Genomic DNA, 19,123 nt, shown 5'->3' on the forward strand with positions numbered 1-19,123 from the left:
CTTTCACATACATAATGTAAAAATGTATGTCCCGTTTGCACACAGAAATAAATAAAAACAGATTTAATAAGCGTCCTTAAAAGTGTATTAAATTTATTTTTATTTTTATTCTTCATCCAGCGTTGGAAAAATAAACATTTTAAAGTAGTAGGGAACCAGCCAACAACGTAGACTTTTAATCAGATTGAACTGGCTTAGGAACCTTTCATACATATTATGTAAAAGAATAATAAAGTTCTATCAGTATTTATTTCATTTTTATGATTATTATATTGATTTTGAAAATTGTTCTATACGTTACTTCTTTTAATAAATAAAAATATGTTTAAAACTGCACAAGACATACCTAAAATTTGTAATTATATTACATATATTACTTTAGGTTGCAGTAAAGATACATTGTATTTGGAGATGAAATTTGTTAATATCAAATTGAAGATGCATTAATAGTTTTTAGGGATGATTTTCACAACGTTTATGCTACGAAGAATATCAGTTGATATCAGAATATCAGTTTATTGTATAATATAAAACAATATTTATGCATTGTTTTATAAGCTTACAAGTTTAACTATTGTGAAACATTATAAGACATTGAAAAGTAATTGCTATACAATAAAAAGTCATACAACACAAATTTGTAAGAAAGACAAATATTTAGTTAATACATTAATAATTAGGTTGCATAGATTTTGGACAATTATATGAGATGGTATAGTAAAAACCACAATTCTTTAAATCAACTATTCTATTTAAGAAATGAATAATGTAGCCTACATTTTGCATTGTATGGAATAAACACGGTTTATCAGTTATGGTATAACGTAATTAAACCAATTGCAATGTATTCTGATATAAATACAGTAAATTTGGTTCATTCATATTCCCGTTTTGATTAGTATGTATTCAACGATTTTACTTTGAATTAAGCCTTTGAACTAACGGAACATTATAATCTTCCTAAATATGTTAATTTTCACAGGTCGTAGCACGTGTTATCCTTTCAATATAGGCTCGCATTATTACACTAAATATACTTAAATGTAAGTTTCTAAACAATACCGTACCTCTTAGGGGCTGCAAGTACACACAAATATGTTTTACAATTTTATTAGGTATAAAACATACCTAAAAAAATTAATTAGCATTTCTGCTAAAAATAATGTTAACGTGGCAAATAATATTAAAACCAGGGCATTACACATTACACTGCACAAATTATTATTTATACAAACTGTAATGAGTAAAGTATTTACATGGTGGTGAAATTAAACTAGTTGCGTTTGCTATTATGACATTTACAAAAAAGAAGTTCGTTTTTATAATGTTTTAATTATGTAATACGAAAAGATGTTGAACCAGTGTTTTGTAATATTTTTATTACTGAATTCCGTCATTTATTGTTTTGGCTTATGGGTCTCATAAAACTCAGTATTTTGTATATACTTAAATAATACAATTTCTCTTGATAAGAGTGTAAACTGTATATTTTTCGTATTGTGCACAGTTTTACATTTAAAATGTACAAGATGTTACAATTGTAACAAAGTTGTTGTATGTAGTAATTGCTAATTTCATCGAATTAGATATAAATTTTTATATGTCGATTTGAATTCATCATAAACTATTTTTATTAAAGGGGAGATAAATAAACCAATCCTTTCAACATAGTACTTAGACAATATAGTTATTCTTATTGAGGTAGACTTGTACAGGTAAATCTTTTATATATATATATATGTTATAAAATATGTATGTTTAAATTGACGATATATATATATATATATATATATATACAAATATAATATTAAATTAGTCTGTAGATGGTGGTAATAACTTATTACAGAGAAGTAAGATGACTATCAAACTTCTAACTAGGTTCATTTTGTCCATTAGTAAGAGTAAGAGTAAAATGTATTCCTCCAACATAAAAGGAGAGGTAAAAGGTTCTCTAAAATTCAATTACCAAATATAATACAGTTTAGCTGGAGATACCTCGAGGCAAAGAGAGTGTACTTGTATATATAGAGAGACCGTCACGGAAGTGACATATTTCCTTCACAGTGTGGAAGAGTGAATATACATTGTATCTCAAGAGTAATATCTGAGAAGGCTTTTAATATTTTATTTAATATTCTGGATGAAAATGGACGTTAAAATTAGCAATAGGTTTCCTTAAACAACTGTATTGTAAAAGGGTATGTCAGAATATAGGGTAAAACAATTTAGAGCTTAGTAGAGTAGAGCTTTTATATAAACATCTTTTCATGGACATAAGAGTAGTATACCTGTATAGCTTTTAGATCACCGTATTATATTCATTCTTTTTTAGAAAACTATAGATAAGATTGGCCAAGAGTTAAGATGACATCGTCTTTCCTGTTCAAGCTTATAAAATTACCGATCGATTTATTTGCTGACTAGTTATTTTTTGCTGAAATCGACAAGGAATCTTCTCTTTTTTAAGCAACATGAATACGTTAAATGTGAAAACGGAACAATTACAAATATGATTTGAATTAGAGTAATAATTTTAGAGGTAAAAATAATAAGTAACTTTAATCTTGAAAATGAAAAAACAAGAAAAATTTAAGAATAATTAACTGCTCTTATCAAATTAGAAGTGACACGATATTTGTAGTGTAGTGGACAAGTGCAGCAATAACTTTAGATCATGTTCCCTAAACTGACCGTGTGCATACACTATTATTTAACAGTAACTATCCATATACAAAACATACACTTACATACACTAAATATTAAGTAATGGCAGCTTAGACACATTTTAGAGAAATAAATTAATGGGCGAAAAAAAGAAAAATGGAAAATCTGTTCTTTTTATGTTGAGAATTGTTAAAAGTGCAAAAGTTAAACGACGTCCACTATATTATTTTCGTGACATTTTCCAATTTCCATAGTAGTTTGTTACTTAAGATTAGAACTATCGCATCCCATTAAAAATATGATCTGAGTACGCAAATAATTATGTTTACCTTTATTATTAAGGAACAACACAACCTTCTTAAAAATGGTACTTTTTTATTCTGTCTTCCCGACCGTCTGTGCGTTAGTTCTTGACAGGAAATTCATCGAAACTTACAAACTGGTATACGAGTTCCTCTACACACAAGGAATAAAATATTGATTTTGCGATAAAAAAAACGAAGGATATTCTGCCTGTCTGTATAAATTATATATATACATATAAATACATATATATTTTTATTTATTTATTTGTGATTACTTGTTGAGTAGTCAAAAAGACTACTCAACAAGTAGTGAGTAGTGCATAGATTCATAACATCTTTGAATCTTTGATTTTAACGTGAAACAATAAAAACGGCAATCCCGCCGCCTGCGTATTCACCTGTGTTACGTCTTTTGCTTCATTTTGTTGAATCATTGGATATTCCGTTTTATCGGAGAATTAATATAAATAAGGCATCCACATTAGTCGGTTTTATGAACAGACGTGTATCTATAAATATTAAAATATTCACAAGAACCAAGAATAATGTACTGAAGGGTTCAAAAGAAATGTAAATCTATTTTGTAAAGAGTATTCGTTTCCCAACTCTACATTGACCTTTGCGAATAATTATTTTGGGCCACGATTGAAATACCTTTCGATCAGATTCTAGTTTAGTTCATATGGTGACGATTTTATAAGGCTTTCTAATTAACATACTGGTTGTAATTGTAACATTTTTGAACCTCCAGAGAAATTTGTATTTGTAGATGCATAACTGCTGTAATGATAGAGATAACAGTTGGACTGAACTGTTTATTAACAAAATTGCCTCAGTAATTCAAATCATGCAATGTGCTGTCTGCTGTAGTGCAGTCATAAATTTTGGAACTACTACCTCCTCTCTCCCCTGACCTATAAACGGCATTCAAGAATTTCAACTTCGACCATGGTGATGTTAGCAATGAAAAACTTATTACATTACCGAGCAATAATTTAATAACCACATGGTTTCAAGTATTTTTGCTTTTTTGTTGTGGTTATGTCAACCTTTGTTTCTAGATGTTTTTTTATCCTCATCAGAGTTACCATTACGATTAAACTAAGGGAAACTAAAGTGTCAGACATTGTTATCTCAGCACTGATGACTACATACATGGTCAAGTCTGTACGTAAGAGCAAAACTTTGTAATGTTTAAGTTAACGAGATAGGGGCAATATCTTTGACTCTTAAGGTTTTTGTAAAACATTACAAAAAATGCATTTTTCATCCGTCAATCAGAGACTGAAAATTCAAAGAATAAACAACGTAATAAAACCACATCTAGTGCAGATGAGTAACCACATTTCAACTTGGTTTCAATACAAGGTACAACATACTTCTGTATCCCCTCCAGGCGGTAGGTATGACTGACTTGTTACCATACGTAATTTCCGTACAACAGCAGACACAAGTCCAATACTGTAGCATACTCCTAGTTTCATAAAAAAAATATCATAATAATAACCCAAAATTAAATGTGCAACATAGCAAAATTTAGTTTTTCCTATGCGAATGGTATCAATATGAGCATCGGGTCTAAAATGGCTAAGAAAAGTATTTCAATTTTTACTTTATTGTATTGAGGTAAGATATAAAGGCTGAAATAACATTTCATTTGTCATTAACAGCAATTGATAAAAGAAGGAGAGATAGGTTTGTAGATGATAAGCGAGATTTGATGCCACAGTACGTTATAATCAAAAACTGCTTAATAAAACAGAGGTTTATCATGCCAATAACAGTGTTTTGAACTTGATGTAGGGATAAGAAAATATGACTAAGTATTCTTGTACGAAAGTTTATTTTACAAATCTCATAGGTTTTCGTATTTACATCAATACAAAAATAATTCGCTTAGAGGTACTGCATATCATTTCTCATATACAACATTGTATAAAATCTGTATAAACCACAACGTAGCAATAGTTTAGTAAATAAAATTAAACACAATTCAAAGGTTAAACTAATTTTAACTCATTATAAGTCGCTGCTTGAAATCAATAAAGCTGACTACACATGAAACAAAATATCTTTAATAACTAATATACATTAAATTATAATTTATATTATACTGCATTTATAGAAGTTGATATTTCTTCTTGAGTTTTACATACATTGCGCAAAAATATAATGTTTAAATACCACAATGTAATACTTCTATCCGCAGAAGTTGATAACAATGTCACATTTTAAAAATATATTGAATAAATTATAACCTTTTAATATGCATAATGTTATAGATGTTACAATATAAAATTATGATGTTTGTGTATAAAAGATTGGCCAGCATACTAAAGTAATATTCTTTATGACTTTAATAATATCAAAAAATACCAAAACAATATTTTAATAAAAGATTTTAAGTGGTATAAATAATTACAATGTGCTCTTTGAGGCTTCATCAGGTAATAAATTTGAGCCAAATGAGCAGTCACAGAGAGCAAGGTTGAGCGCTATGACACTTGGAAGGTCTGCAGGTCAGGTATTGTGGGATGTCGATGGCTCGGGAAGCCGTAGCTCTCTACATCGTCGTCTCGCTGAAGCGAAGTTGTCGTGACGGCTTGCTCCTCTCCTGTAACCGAAATATTATAATGATCTTGCTATAAAATAATATGATTATTTTGACTACATAATCCTAAAAATAGCTATATAAACTGTAATGTTAGTTTAATATATAATTTATTATGATTTTCCCACGTGTTTCAATACCTGCAATGACGTCGAGAGTAATGTTACTCTGTGCACGGGAGCGAGGAAGGCTGTTAAGGGAAATTCCAGCCAAAATGTCCTGCTGACAATACGACCCAGAGATCTGACAGAAACATTAATGCAATTGTAATTATTCTATATATCACATTGTTTTGCGTACATGTATAAATGTATAATGATATATAATCTAAATACAAATGTTTGTTCGATTAGGATTGAGTCTATATTATTTAATTGTGACTAGTTAACATAGATAGCGTGCGTGGCCAGTATATATATATATATATATATATATATATATATATATACTCGTTTAAATTTTACATTCAGAGGGTACTACTTGTACTTGTAATTAATGTTATTATAGAAGAATATTGTCAAATATTTATCAAATGCTAGTTAATAAATTCGCATTATAATTTGTTGCTGTTTACGCATTAGAGCCTCCACTTTCAAATTAAGGCTAAGGGTTAAAAGTGCCTTAGTAAAACAATTTTTTCAAATTCATTAACGTTTTACTACATTGTTTTGTGACTCAACGCTAATAAATGGTCACAAATACTATTCTCTATTAATATAAATAGTATATATAATTTATTATTGTAATAGTATGAAAGCTCCAGCAAAATTGTTAGTTTTCGAAATAAGCAGTTCTATGGCCACCTTGAAATATTTTGTCGCAGATTTTTAGTAGCTTTACGTCTCGTATAATATTTGCGTTAGATAACTTCAGGGCAAAGTATTTAGCAAATCTACATCTAAATTGGAATCAATAACCAGCAATTTTTATGTTGCAATATTCACGTATGTATCTACAGTTTTTTGTATATTCCTGTTAAATGTTTTTCAATATGTGTAAATTAAATAATTGTGCAAATTTCAGTACATATTCAATACATTCAATTGCGTTTTTTTCTGGTAAACCAAGAAGTCGTATAGAGCGTCTATTGTATTTATAAGATTTTAAATGGATACCAACAGAGAACAATGAATTGTGTAAGTCAAGTTTAATCACTACTACCTGTGTGATGTCGAGCTTGTCTAGGGCCCCAGGTTGTTTGATGTGGCCTCTCCCTTGTTTGGCCTCGTTCAGCTGCCCGTAACATCTCCTATAACCGCAGCTCTGATTAATACAGCCCTTTTGGCATACAGTATGTGTCTGCAAGTCTCCCTGTCTACAAGTTTAAACTTCATAAACCTGTTCCAAAACTCATTGTTTATTCCCCACGCGAATTGGATTAAAGCACGTTACAATTGAATTTGATATTATGTATCAGAGTTCATGTATATATATATATCGGATTGTAATAATGTAATAATACATTCTTTTGTGCAATTCAAAAGACTCATAATCATAAAAGAGAATATTTTTATTATATTTTGGAAAAATTAAGTTTATGACATTAACAATATAAATAATACTTGTTTGTTCTACTTGCATGATCACTTATATAATACTGTACATACATAATATACTGTCTATTTGTTAAAATCATGTATATTAAATTGTATATTATGTATATTCCAATTACAAAAATACATAATAATTTAGGCTGGTTATATACGCCCCTTAGTTTGCGTCTTTGTATCATGAATGCTTTTATAAATTATATTTACTAGTCCTATAATAGGATAAGATTAGGTTATTGGTCAATTAATAATACTGGTTTCTTTTCATAAATTTCAAATTATGAACGCAACTACAACAATGGAATCTTAATTGTTTCAAATCGGAATATACAATATAAAGAGACGCTATAAGTAACACATTAGTACTTGTATTCTAAATGTGAAGTTTTAGTGAATAAGTAACAGAGGTTAATGGACTTTCTCTGAATTAGCGGAGAAACATGTAGGGTTACAGTTTGAGCACTGATTCTATTTAAATTCATTTCAAAAATATAGTAAATGAGTGGATAATGTGAAATAACTCACTAAGCGTACATAACCGTTACAAAAATATTTTTTTGTATGACGTGTTTATATAATACCGGATGTGGTATCACCAAGAAATATGAATAAAGTTACCTGTAAATAACGAAGAGTGCCACAGCGAAGGTAACGGCAATGGCAGTGGCCGCGATCCCAATTAATTCCTCAGAGGTAATGGGCTGACTAGTGGACATGTTGGGCGGAAAACACGAGTGGTTGTTAGAGCAAGATGGCGCCACACACGGTGGGTTGTGACATGTCTGGGGTCCGGAGCATACACAGTCTGAGACGTGCAGGTTGTCCTCGCAGAGGTCACCTTGTTAAGATATGGCCCTTCTTACTATGTTATAGATTGAAATTCCAATTGAAACCGAAAAATGTATAATTAATACTTAATTTACTACAATATACCACAGTGAAAAGACAATATAATTATATATTTAGTTTAACAGTGATAATATGTTAAACTAAAACACCGAACTGTTAAAATAAATTTAATCCGGCAGCTAATATTTTTTAATTTACTTGATATTGTCATTGTACACTATATAATAACAAATCAATGTCAATGTAACTAGATTAATAAATTACTTTAATTATATACCGTATACGTGTTTTCTTTAACATATAAACTTACTAGATAGTGAATTGTATTTTGAAATGGAAAAGGTGAATAAAAAACTACACTTAGTTACCCATAAGGATCCTTAATTTAATGTAAAAACCTAAATACACATACAGAAGATAATAAATAATATAACATTAAAAATCCAGTTATGCTGTAAATTATATAAATAAATACGGATTCTTTTCACGTTACTTTTTTCTGAATTAGTTTTAGAATTTCCTATTTTCAAACCCATCGGAATTTTTAGAAGTGTTCTGATGTCGTCAGTATTATTAAAAAGTTGAAAGATGCATTCTTTATCTTGTAGAATTAAATGCATTAATAGTAAATATTTTACCACTGATAGCAATAAAGGTATTTGTAAAAATAAACAATTTTATGATGGAATGGCGTGGATGCTTTCCTCAACTTTTCTGCTTTCAACAGCCTTTTGCTTCATGCTTAGCTTTCTCGTGCTCTGATATGTTAAATGTATATTCAAAATTTTAAATATACCAGTTTTCAACACAAAACACCAATGAACTAACCCAACGTAAAACCCGTAATCATAGATCAAGAGAGGTAAAGCTATACACAGATTATTAAAGTGCATTTTAGACCTGGCTATTGAAATAGAACTAAATTCGATTCTTACAACGCCACAAAACGAATAAAAATTGATTGTTCAAAATAATATTAATTCGGTATATTATTACTTATATAAATCAGAACTTACGAACATACCTGTGAATCCTAAGGCACAAGCGCAATAAACTGTGGCTGAATACGCAGGCGCAATGAACACTGAGGAGTTGGTGACTATTCTAGTTTGCTTGCTTGCCTCCACCTGTACTCTCTGGCGACACTTGGCGCCGTTCTGACATTTGCAGGGAGGTGCTGCAGTCTTCAAACCTACAGATTGAAGGATTTCCTCTACGGTTGCCAAGTCAATGCCCTACACAAGGAAATATTTTATTAGTAGTCTTTTAAAACACACGTGTCGTAATAGTATTGTTATGCTGCATAGGAATAAAACCACGTAAAGGTATAACTACTCATATATAATATTATTCTGATTTTTCTGAATGTGCAGTATTTTGGGAAGTGTTTCAAAAGAGTACAATATTAAAGTATGAAAACCAAGAACATCGTTAGTATCCACAGGCAGTACTGTTGAAATATAAAATAAATAAAGCAGTATAACTTAATTTCGCAAATGTTTTGTTATCTGCTTAATTCAAAATTTTTGTTAAAGTTTTTATTTTGGAAATTATGATATAATCTTAAAATTTTAATAGTGAATTGCTTATATCAAAGTTAAACTATAATAACAATTAAATTACAATAGGTTATTAAACTGTTACATCACAAACAGTTTGTAAATATTAAACACAAATATTTTCAGGGATATACATTTTCTTGCTAATAAGACGAGTTTTAAGTACAACATTTATTTAAATTCATTTAACTAGCTATGCTGAAATCAAACATGAAACGTGAACGAAAAATGTAAACTTCCAACAAAAACTCTCCAACGTACCATAGGGATAAGGCTGCGGCAATCTAATACAGAGTTAGGTCATGGCTTGGATATTCGGGAAGATTAATAATAATCTGAAAATGGGTTTGTTCTGTTTCTTCAAGAGCATTTACTACAAATAATTTAAAGTTCTACCGGCGCAGATAGAAAATCCGAAATGGTGAATATACAATTTATTTCAATTTAAAATAAAAAAAGATTATTAATTGATTTTGTAAATAAAAGTGTATTAAAACAATACTCACCCCCATCACAATGAGAAGAACATCTAGATATTTGGCAGTAGTCTTCTGAACGGACACAATTGAAACATTTCTGAACAGAATATTTTCTATGGTCTTCTTCAAGATTTGTATTTCGTTTAACAGAAAGTTCTCCGATGATATTCCAATCAACCTGCAACCATTTGCGTTAAATAATTGTTTTAAAATCGCTAATGAAAACCAATATGATTTTTATCATAGCTGAATCACTCCATCTCACCTTAGACTGACTGCATGCTGTAGGTTTTCCTCCCACAGTGGCAGGACGGAGACGTTCACTTGAACCTGACGATTGAGCTTGCCGTCGCTCACGGAAACGTTCAGAGTGTAGCGACCCGCGTCCAGACCGGAAGACGCCTCGATGATGCCCAATTGGGGATCGATGGAGAAGAGCGAAGATGACGGCAGCAGCTCATAACTGAGGACATCGTACGGATCTCGGTCTGAGGCAATAATCTGACCTAACTCTCCTCCTGCCCAACGGTCCTCATATGATACAACCGTCACGTATAGAGGTTTCACTTCAGGTGAGTACTTGGACTCTTCTATGATCTGCAAAGAAAAGTACTCTACTCATTCCTTATGAAAAATAAATACTAATACTGCATATAAATATACTGCAGAAAATATGCTAGTCTATTAAGTGATAGACATTAATCACTTAATATACTACGTAAAATCCTATAAATGGACATGCACCTTCTGGGACTCATTCCTGTCCATGTAGAAATAAAGTTAAATACAAACTGCACTTTTCTTCAGATAAAATCGTTCTCGAGATATCCTACGGATAGTTAGGCTACGTAATGGCTCAGAAAACGTCCATTATCGAACTCGTTGTTACCGATGTAGATGCATTCCTATCCTGTATAAATTATCCTTCAAAATAATAATGTATCATCAATTTAATGTTCAAAGTTTACAAACACACATAGATTAGTTTGCTTTGCAAGAACTGGTAAACAACTATTAAATTTAATTCTGGTTCATAAATACAACCAATGAAAGTAATTATGATATTTTAATCAAATTTAATTAATACCTTAAATTAAAACAATGTCGATAAATTTGATGAAAATGTTCCACAAACTCTATAGGTTCATACACAATATATATTGTTTTTTCAAAGCAACACGTCGTGTTAAATCATTGATTAAAATACTTTCCTATTTTCGTATTAGTTCTAGCGAGGAACCGATTAAGTAATAAAATAATATTTTGTTGATGGACTGATAGATCAGGGAATGTTTAATAAAGAAGTGCTTTAACTCAGTCACGAACCTTGATTGTAATCCAAGAGTCAGAGTACAAGGGTGGCGAGCCGTTGTCGTAAACTCTAACTTGGAGGTGGAACGTGTCCTTTGATTGCAGGCTAAATTGAGTTAGTGTTTGGAGAACTCCTTTGGAGTCGATGCGGAACTTTCCTCCCGAGTCGTCGTATAGTATCTCGAATATGAAGGGGGCGGCGTTTGGGAAAATATCAGCATCTGTTACAACTAGTTGGCTGACTGCCCAACCAGCTGGCTTGTCTTCCTGGAACAACATAGCTTCATGGTTAAATTCTAACCACGATTAATCTATACATCTATTTAGGGCTTTCTGGGAATATAACTAGATTTACCCATAGTTACTTATAATCAGCTAAGAGGAGACTAATACTTAAAGAGTAAAAAATTTATTTCATTGTTTTAAATACAAAAATTAAATTTAGCTAATAAGTAGATAAACAGTTATAAGTCAATTTTGCAGTTTCTTTAGTGATAAAATCAGAGACATATTAGGATGTTGCACTGAATTTTTCTCGAAATAAATATATTTGTTATTGAAATGGAATCGTCTCAATATACACAGAACTACGTGCTTTATCAGTAACATTTTTTAAAGTATTAAACATTTAAAAAAATTAATTAATTTTATTTTAAAATTCCTAGATATTAAGGTAACTCAAAATCCTAAATTGTTAACTATTTATTGTAAGTTTTACACAAATTTATCTATTGCAATAATCTTTTTCGACCAAATTCCTAATTATTTTTAAATATTTGGTTTATTCTAAATAATCTTCGTATGTTAGCATCTACATTGTACACAAGCCTTACATTAAAAGTTTCACAATGGTGACCATTCACGTTAATGCAATATTTCTGCTAATGTTTTGCAGAATATTATGATATAATAGTAAAAATAAAGCATGAACAGATTTTAAAATATAAAACTGTTTGTGAAAACTTCTGCAATTCTCTTTAAATTCTGTTGACAGCAGGTTTGAGTGCGAAAATAAATAATTTATTATGAATTGGGCATCAATATGATATAGATTTTCAGAATCTTCAGGATATTTACAGAGTAGTTTAATGCTTTAAGTTGTTTTGACGTAATTTCTAAAATGGTCTATGTATAATGTTTTTAGAGTAATAAAAAACAAAAGCTATAATAATAATAAATTGTTCTCGCTAGGTTTAGGATAGGTTTGGTAGACAGTATCAATCAATCAATATAAATTTTTGAAATGGCAGCTGGTTAATCTGTAACATATCTTGTCTGTTCCAAAACAAATAAAAACGTAACACCACACTATTAAAAAAATATCTGTTATACTTAAGCAGTTTTATGTCCCTTAATATTTCAATGTTTTGGCAGTTAAAAGATTTGATAAAAAGAATAATTGATAGATAGGTTAAAGCAAATAATTACTTCGTATCAAACGGATTAAAATGCTCATTTCAGATATGTTATAAATAGTTTTTTTTTTACCGACTATTGACCATTAAGATCTTCCCTTGATGTTGGACAACAGGTCATTAAATAAAACGCTTCGATTTGTAAATAATTAATTAATAGTAATTGATTTAATTACAATAATTATTGTCTATAATACGCAAATGGGTTGATATTAATCTTTAAAATAAGTGCTCTACGATTTATGACGGTTATATATAGCTGTAAAATACATATTAAATATTTGTTGTTTTATTCCTTGTAATATGCATAGATTTAAAATCCTATTGCTTAATATATAGCGTAAAACATCCTTTTAGAGAAAACCAACTCCAACTCATAATGGTTATCGTATTAACTATTTACTATGTTATTTTTTGTACCAGAAAAGTTTAGCGATTAAAAAAATTATATTTACTTGACACCTTTTAAAATGATGATAATGTAGATGCTAAATTGTACAATGAATATATAATTTAATTTTATATATAAGGCATAATAAACCAAAACATAAATTGTTTTAGAGTTCTTCGATCATTTACATAAATTATAATTGCCCTAAAATTTTAATATATCGTAAGAATTTAAAACTATGATGTCAATTGGAAATGTAGGATTTATTAACAGAAATACTATTCTATAAAATAATAAAAAACGATCGTTTTTAAGTAAATACAATCAAACTTAAAACTGTAATGCATAAGCTATGCTCTTTTAACACCTATCAGTTTCCTAATTTACCTTCATAATGGTATTAGTTTACATAATTTAGAAAACTATTCAGTTTGGTGAAACTTTTAATTCATAAAAACGTGTTGTAAGCTTTTATATAGAATAATGTTGTTTAAATTGTAAAGGTTTATATAGTTTATTTCTAAAATTTTTAAATTTCTGAATAAAAATTTAAATATTGAGCCTTTAAATATTTGTAATTAACGATGTTTATTACCATGCTATCCATTAAACGATTAAAGGCTTATCATTGCCCTCAAACCAACTTAAAAACTTCATATACTTATCAACTCCCATTCGATGGTTGGAAATTACATCCGTAAATAAAATAAAACTTTTTTCCGATGAAATATTTACAGTTGCCTTATTTTTTAATGAGGGAAAGATAAACCCAATAACTGTTAATATAAACAGGACGTGCAACTTATAGTAACTTTATTACTGATACCGGAAGGGGATTTAATATTTCCTGAAATTAAAAAGTTAAGACAGTAGAGCAGATTCATTTCTGATCTCATACTTATAAGTAATACATATTAAATCTATAATAATGCACTATTAATATAACTAGATAATATATATATGTTGGGAAGAGTTGTGGGATATATTTAAAGTATAGAGGGTAGATAATTAGAACACACGAGTGGCTCGTAATTCTTTGCAGTATTCTTTATCCATCACCAGGGGACGACCCTTTGCGTCGGCTCAATGAATACTCTGAACCAGAAACAGCTGGCTCTTTGCCCGCCTTTGTGCTGTTTTCCACGACAACAAACATTCAGGAGCTTAAATGCGATTTCCGTTCTCCTGGCAATGAACTGCCGCTTTGGCTTATAGGTTCTATTTAATATGTGAACCGTTCAGTCCTTGCGTATTTCCGGATATTTGCCCCTGTTTAGTCTTTCAAATTTACTGTCCCATGTTAGAACGATCTCGGCACAAATCGAACTTGCAAAAGTATAACGTAGATGAATGGTCCATAAAACTCAATGTGGAAATTACATTATTAAACCATAAAATTCAATTTTTATCTTTGTAAAATTGCTAGTAATGTCGAGTAATCATTGATTGATGTTACCTACAATTTTAATTAATTGGTTCTGTTGCAGAAAATTGTTTAAAACATTATTATGTTTGCACACGTATTAGCAAAGAAGATTCCACGGTATGTTGTACACAAGGGTAAAATCTCAGGAATCAAGTTTTCTTAAATTAACTGAACTATATATAAATGACTAGTTGTCTCAAAGAAAGATGACTTTCTTCCATGTATATCTTCTATATTATAAAAAAAGTGTAAATGATGTTTTTATATTGAAATGCAGAATAATTATGAATAGACGTTTGTGACTTTGTCTGTTCTTTGTTGTACAAGCAATATATAACGATATACAAATCTAGATATACAAATTTTACTTACTTATCTAAATAATATTGATAAGTAAGTATTATAACATTAAGTTCATATAATACGTATGAAAGTTAAACATAATAAATTAAGCTATCTCTCTCTCTCTCTCTCTCTCTCTCTCTCTATATATATATATATATATATATATATATATATATATATATATATATATATATATATATATATTGTATATATTTATTTATTTTTGTTTTCTATTGGACCAATATTTAAAATTTTACAATATCGAGTTAGAGACGATATTTGACTTTTCCATATCGATTACTAGGTATTATATCTTCTAACACTAAAAACAGTCTAAGTACTTGTAGGATAAATAGATTTTAGTCATCTTATTTATTATTACATATACATATAAATACAGGGTGAATATAAAGTCAGGACCCCCCTTCTATTTTTTTCTATAGGTAATATAAGGCGATATCCTTTGGGTAGTATTGCAATATGGAAAGGAAGTTTCATTTTATGATATTGACAATTTTTCCCCCCCAAAAATGTGAAATTTTGGTGGCTACCCAAAAATTTCAAATGTAAACCCCTATCAAGTGACCCCTCATTTTAAAGAGCATGAAAAAAATTAAATATTGGTGAGAACCAGAGATCGCTATCTCTTTTCCAACAACATAGCCAATAAAAATTGTAATTAAGTCTTTACACCTAAATTTATTTTGTTTGGGTACAGTTTCCGTCCGCGTGGAAACGGGTTTATTGGTTGTTTGTGTTCTCAATGAGTGAGGCATGCAAGACGAAGAATCCAATATTAGAAAGTAAACTGATAAGGAGTTTATTGTCAATGAGTGACTGGGCTTTCCCAGTTAGAATTACAGTTAGTACAAACTAGTCCATTCCTTGTTTCAATCTTGTGAGAACAGGTCATACTTTGACAGTGTAGTTATTATCTTAGTAGATCATTATTATCCAGTGGTATTGTGTGGTTACTGTTCCGTGAAGTATTTTAAGAAGGTTTTATGTGTTTTAGTGTTATTACAATAATTTATTTAGATGCATTTTCGCATTGTAAGTTTTAAATAATATTATCTAATTAATATTGATTACGAGTAAAAATGGCACGTAGTCACGAAGATAAAGTAGAAATGATATTTACTTTCGGGGCTTCGAATGAAAATTATCATGAGGCAGAAAGGCGGTTTAATTTGGCACATACTGATAGACCTGTGACAAGGAAATACTTAAGAACTTTAGTAAATAAGTTCCGAGAATTTGGTTCCATCAAAGATACCCCACGCTCAGGTCGGCCTCCTTTAGGCGGTGTCAAACAGTTTGAAATTGTTGCACAATTTGTTGAAGATCCGCAGCAGTCCACCAGATTAGTAGCAAATCTTTGTGATGTTTCCCAAATGTCTGTGGTAAAGTTATTGAAAAAAAAAATAAATTTCACGCCTATAAAATTAAGCTTATCCATTAGTTAAACGAAGACGATCCAGACCGTCGTCTACAATTTTGTGAAGAAATGGAAGCACTAATTTCTGCTCATCCATTGTTTGTTCGAAACGTTGTGTTTAGTGATGAATGCAGTTTTTTCGTCAATGGAGACGTGAACAAACACAACTGCAGGTACTGGGACACAGAAAATTCCCATGTTTTCCGTGAATCCCGTACCCAGTACCCAGAAAAAGTTAATATTTGGGCCGGGATTTTTGGGAATCACATTATAGGACCATTTTTTATTAATGGGAATCTCAATTGTAACTGTATTTGGAAATGTTACAAGAATCATTTTTTTCTGCAATAAATACTGTTATTAGGGAGGATCAACATGAATTTGAAGAAGAAATCGTTCATTTCCAGCAAGATGGTGCCCCACCACATTATCATTGTGCTGTACGACATTTCCTGGGAACTCAGCTACGTGGTGATTGGTAGGCGTGGTGTACTAGAATGGCCTGCACGGTCTCTGGACCTTACACCCATGGACTTTTTTCTATAGGGTCACATAAAATCCACAATTTACAAAACACCAGTAGTGAACCTTGACGATTTAAGAAACAGGATTATTGATTCTTGCAACCAAATACCACCTCAGACTTTCCAAAACGTCAGAGAGGCACCCTACGCTTGTCTCACTGCCAAATGGTAGGAGGGCTTCAGATTGAACATTTGATTTGACTTCGTGATGTGGTGAGTTATTGAAATTGTTCTGGTAATACTGGCTATTATTTCGGATTAGGAAAGAGATAGCAATCTCTGGTTTTCACCACTATTTAAGTTTTTTCATGCTCTTTAAAATGAGGGATCACTTGATAGGGGTTTACATTTGAAATTGTTGGGTTTGTATTCACCCTGTATATATATATATATATATATATATATATATATATATATTTAGAGGCTACATCTCTAACATAATATTAAGGTTTTAATTGTACTTACGTTTTTTGTTTGTTTGATAATTGTTTGAATTAAAATATGATAAAATATAATTTTAGTTATACTTCCATTTAGCGGAATAAATAATAATGATAGGATATACTACGTAAGCAACACTATGTGTAAAGTGTTAGTTTCCAATTGGTTCTTTTAGAACATTTTCTAAAATGGTGAAATACGAGTATTTCTTTACAACGATATTCATAAGCCCAATTATAATATATATTTTAAAGGAACGACTTAGTGATATTCTCTAAATTGGTCTCTTGAGTGGTTGCATTACAAAGTAAGGAGTCTAACTGAGTACAAATTTGTAGCATCAAGTTTTTATCCATAATTGCGCATGAACATACAAAGTTCAGTACAGAATTTTCAGCTAGGACCAACTTTTAACCATATTTTAGTTATTTACACTGTATAATGCTACCTGGATGCGAATTCAATTAAAATAATTATGATACTTAAATAGATAATAGATAACCATAATACTCAATATTTAGTGATATTAATGCTTATTTTAAACAACAGACAATTGATAGTTATAATTCGTATTTTAATTAGAATTGATTTGAAATAAAAACAAACTTAAACTGAGCCGGTTATGAGACGCGCCCAGTTCTCCCCGGCTCATGTTGTGTATTTATATATGTTGTGTATTTATATAGTATTGTAAGTTTTGTTCTTTGTGGCTACAGAAAGCAATGACTGTGCTGTTTGAGAGCGCTCTGCACATCCTCTTCAGAGTGGTAAGAACTTCTAGATTCCTACATGTTTTATACATTTTTGCATTTTTTACATTATTTAAATTATATTTGTTAATTCTTTTTTTTAATTTTACCACTAACATGCTGGCTTAAGTAGCTGTTTCGCACTGACGAGTTCCAGGAGAGGAGCTCTTGCCTCCTGCTGCTCTCCTCTCATCATGGGTGGTCGCAGACAGTTTCCAGGGTTTTCCTGCTCTGCTAGATAGCTGGTGTCCATGATGAGCTGAAACCTCCTAGTCAACATCTGTGATGCCCTGCTATTTGTTATTTATTTATTTGTTATTGTTGCCAGTTAATATAGTTTATATTTTGTCATTTAGTTTTTAAGTTTAGTTTAAGTGCTATTTAGTCTTATTTCTTGGTTTTCATTAGGAACCCGCCCTTAGCCGAAGGATACCGGGTGGAATTGGCAGTTCTAGTTTTAAATTATGGCTGTTCCAATTTTTTTTTTTATTCAGGTGCACTTGAGACGTACGACAGAAAGTTTAGGGTTAATTGTAGTAATGTTTTTCTCTCTTTCTGAAATTTTTACATTAGGAGAAAATAAATTACTCGTTGGGACGTTTTCGTTCCCATCTCCCTGCTTTCTCTCAAGCAACTGCATAAACGTCTTACATAATGTCAAGGTACCCAAGCAATTTTCAATACCTAGAGTGCGAAATATCGTTAAAATGGGTTTTATAACAGCGTTTAATTTATATTTCTAATACATTAGACGATTTTAATTCGTCACTGCCGTTATATGTAGCAAAAAGTAAATATTTTGTACATCTTTACAATCTGCATTAGACTACTGATCAGCACTGTATATTTATATGTTCCAAAATTTAAATGTAAATATATGTATTTGTCCCTTTAGCGAACTTTTGCTGAACACATTAACAGTTGTATACTGTAAGCTAATTTAGGATTATGTTTTGTAACCATTATCATTATTTTTTTAATTATAAATATTGCAGAAACTTTTGTAATATTCATGTCCATAAAAACATTTCTTTAACTTCAACGAATATGAAAAATGTAATTAGCT

The 19,123-nt window shown here is 30.4% G+C and overlaps 1 protein-coding gene across 1 annotated transcript in view; it reads right to left on the minus strand.

Moving 5' to 3' along the window:
* Window positions 1-4,801: 4,801 nt before the first annotated feature.
* The window catches only part of LOC124357498 (fat-like cadherin-related tumor suppressor homolog), a 107,479-nt gene continuing 93,157 nt past the window's right edge, over window positions 4,802-19,123 (minus strand). Inside the window, exons 36-43 of the mRNA XM_046809351.1 lie at window positions 11,344-11,595; window positions 10,283-10,614; window positions 10,045-10,195; window positions 9,004-9,214; window positions 7,749-7,968; window positions 6,742-6,829; window positions 5,721-5,823; window positions 4,802-5,583 (exon numbers count right to left, since the gene is read on the minus strand). Coding sequence (XP_046665307.1) covers window positions 5,465-5,583; window positions 5,721-5,823; window positions 6,742-6,829; window positions 7,749-7,968; window positions 9,004-9,214; window positions 10,045-10,195; window positions 10,283-10,614; window positions 11,344-11,595 — 1,476 coding nt within the window. The 3' untranslated portion in view covers window positions 4,802-5,464. The remainder of the gene's footprint in view (window positions 5,584-5,720; window positions 5,824-6,741; window positions 6,830-7,748; window positions 7,969-9,003; window positions 9,215-10,044; window positions 10,196-10,282; window positions 10,615-11,343; window positions 11,596-19,123) is intronic.

Source organism: Homalodisca vitripennis, chromosome 3 (assembly GCF_021130785.1).
Source record: "Homalodisca vitripennis isolate AUS2020 chromosome 3, UT_GWSS_2.1, whole genome shotgun sequence".
Lineage (NCBI taxonomy): Eukaryota > Metazoa > Arthropoda > Insecta > Hemiptera > Cicadellidae > Homalodisca > Homalodisca vitripennis.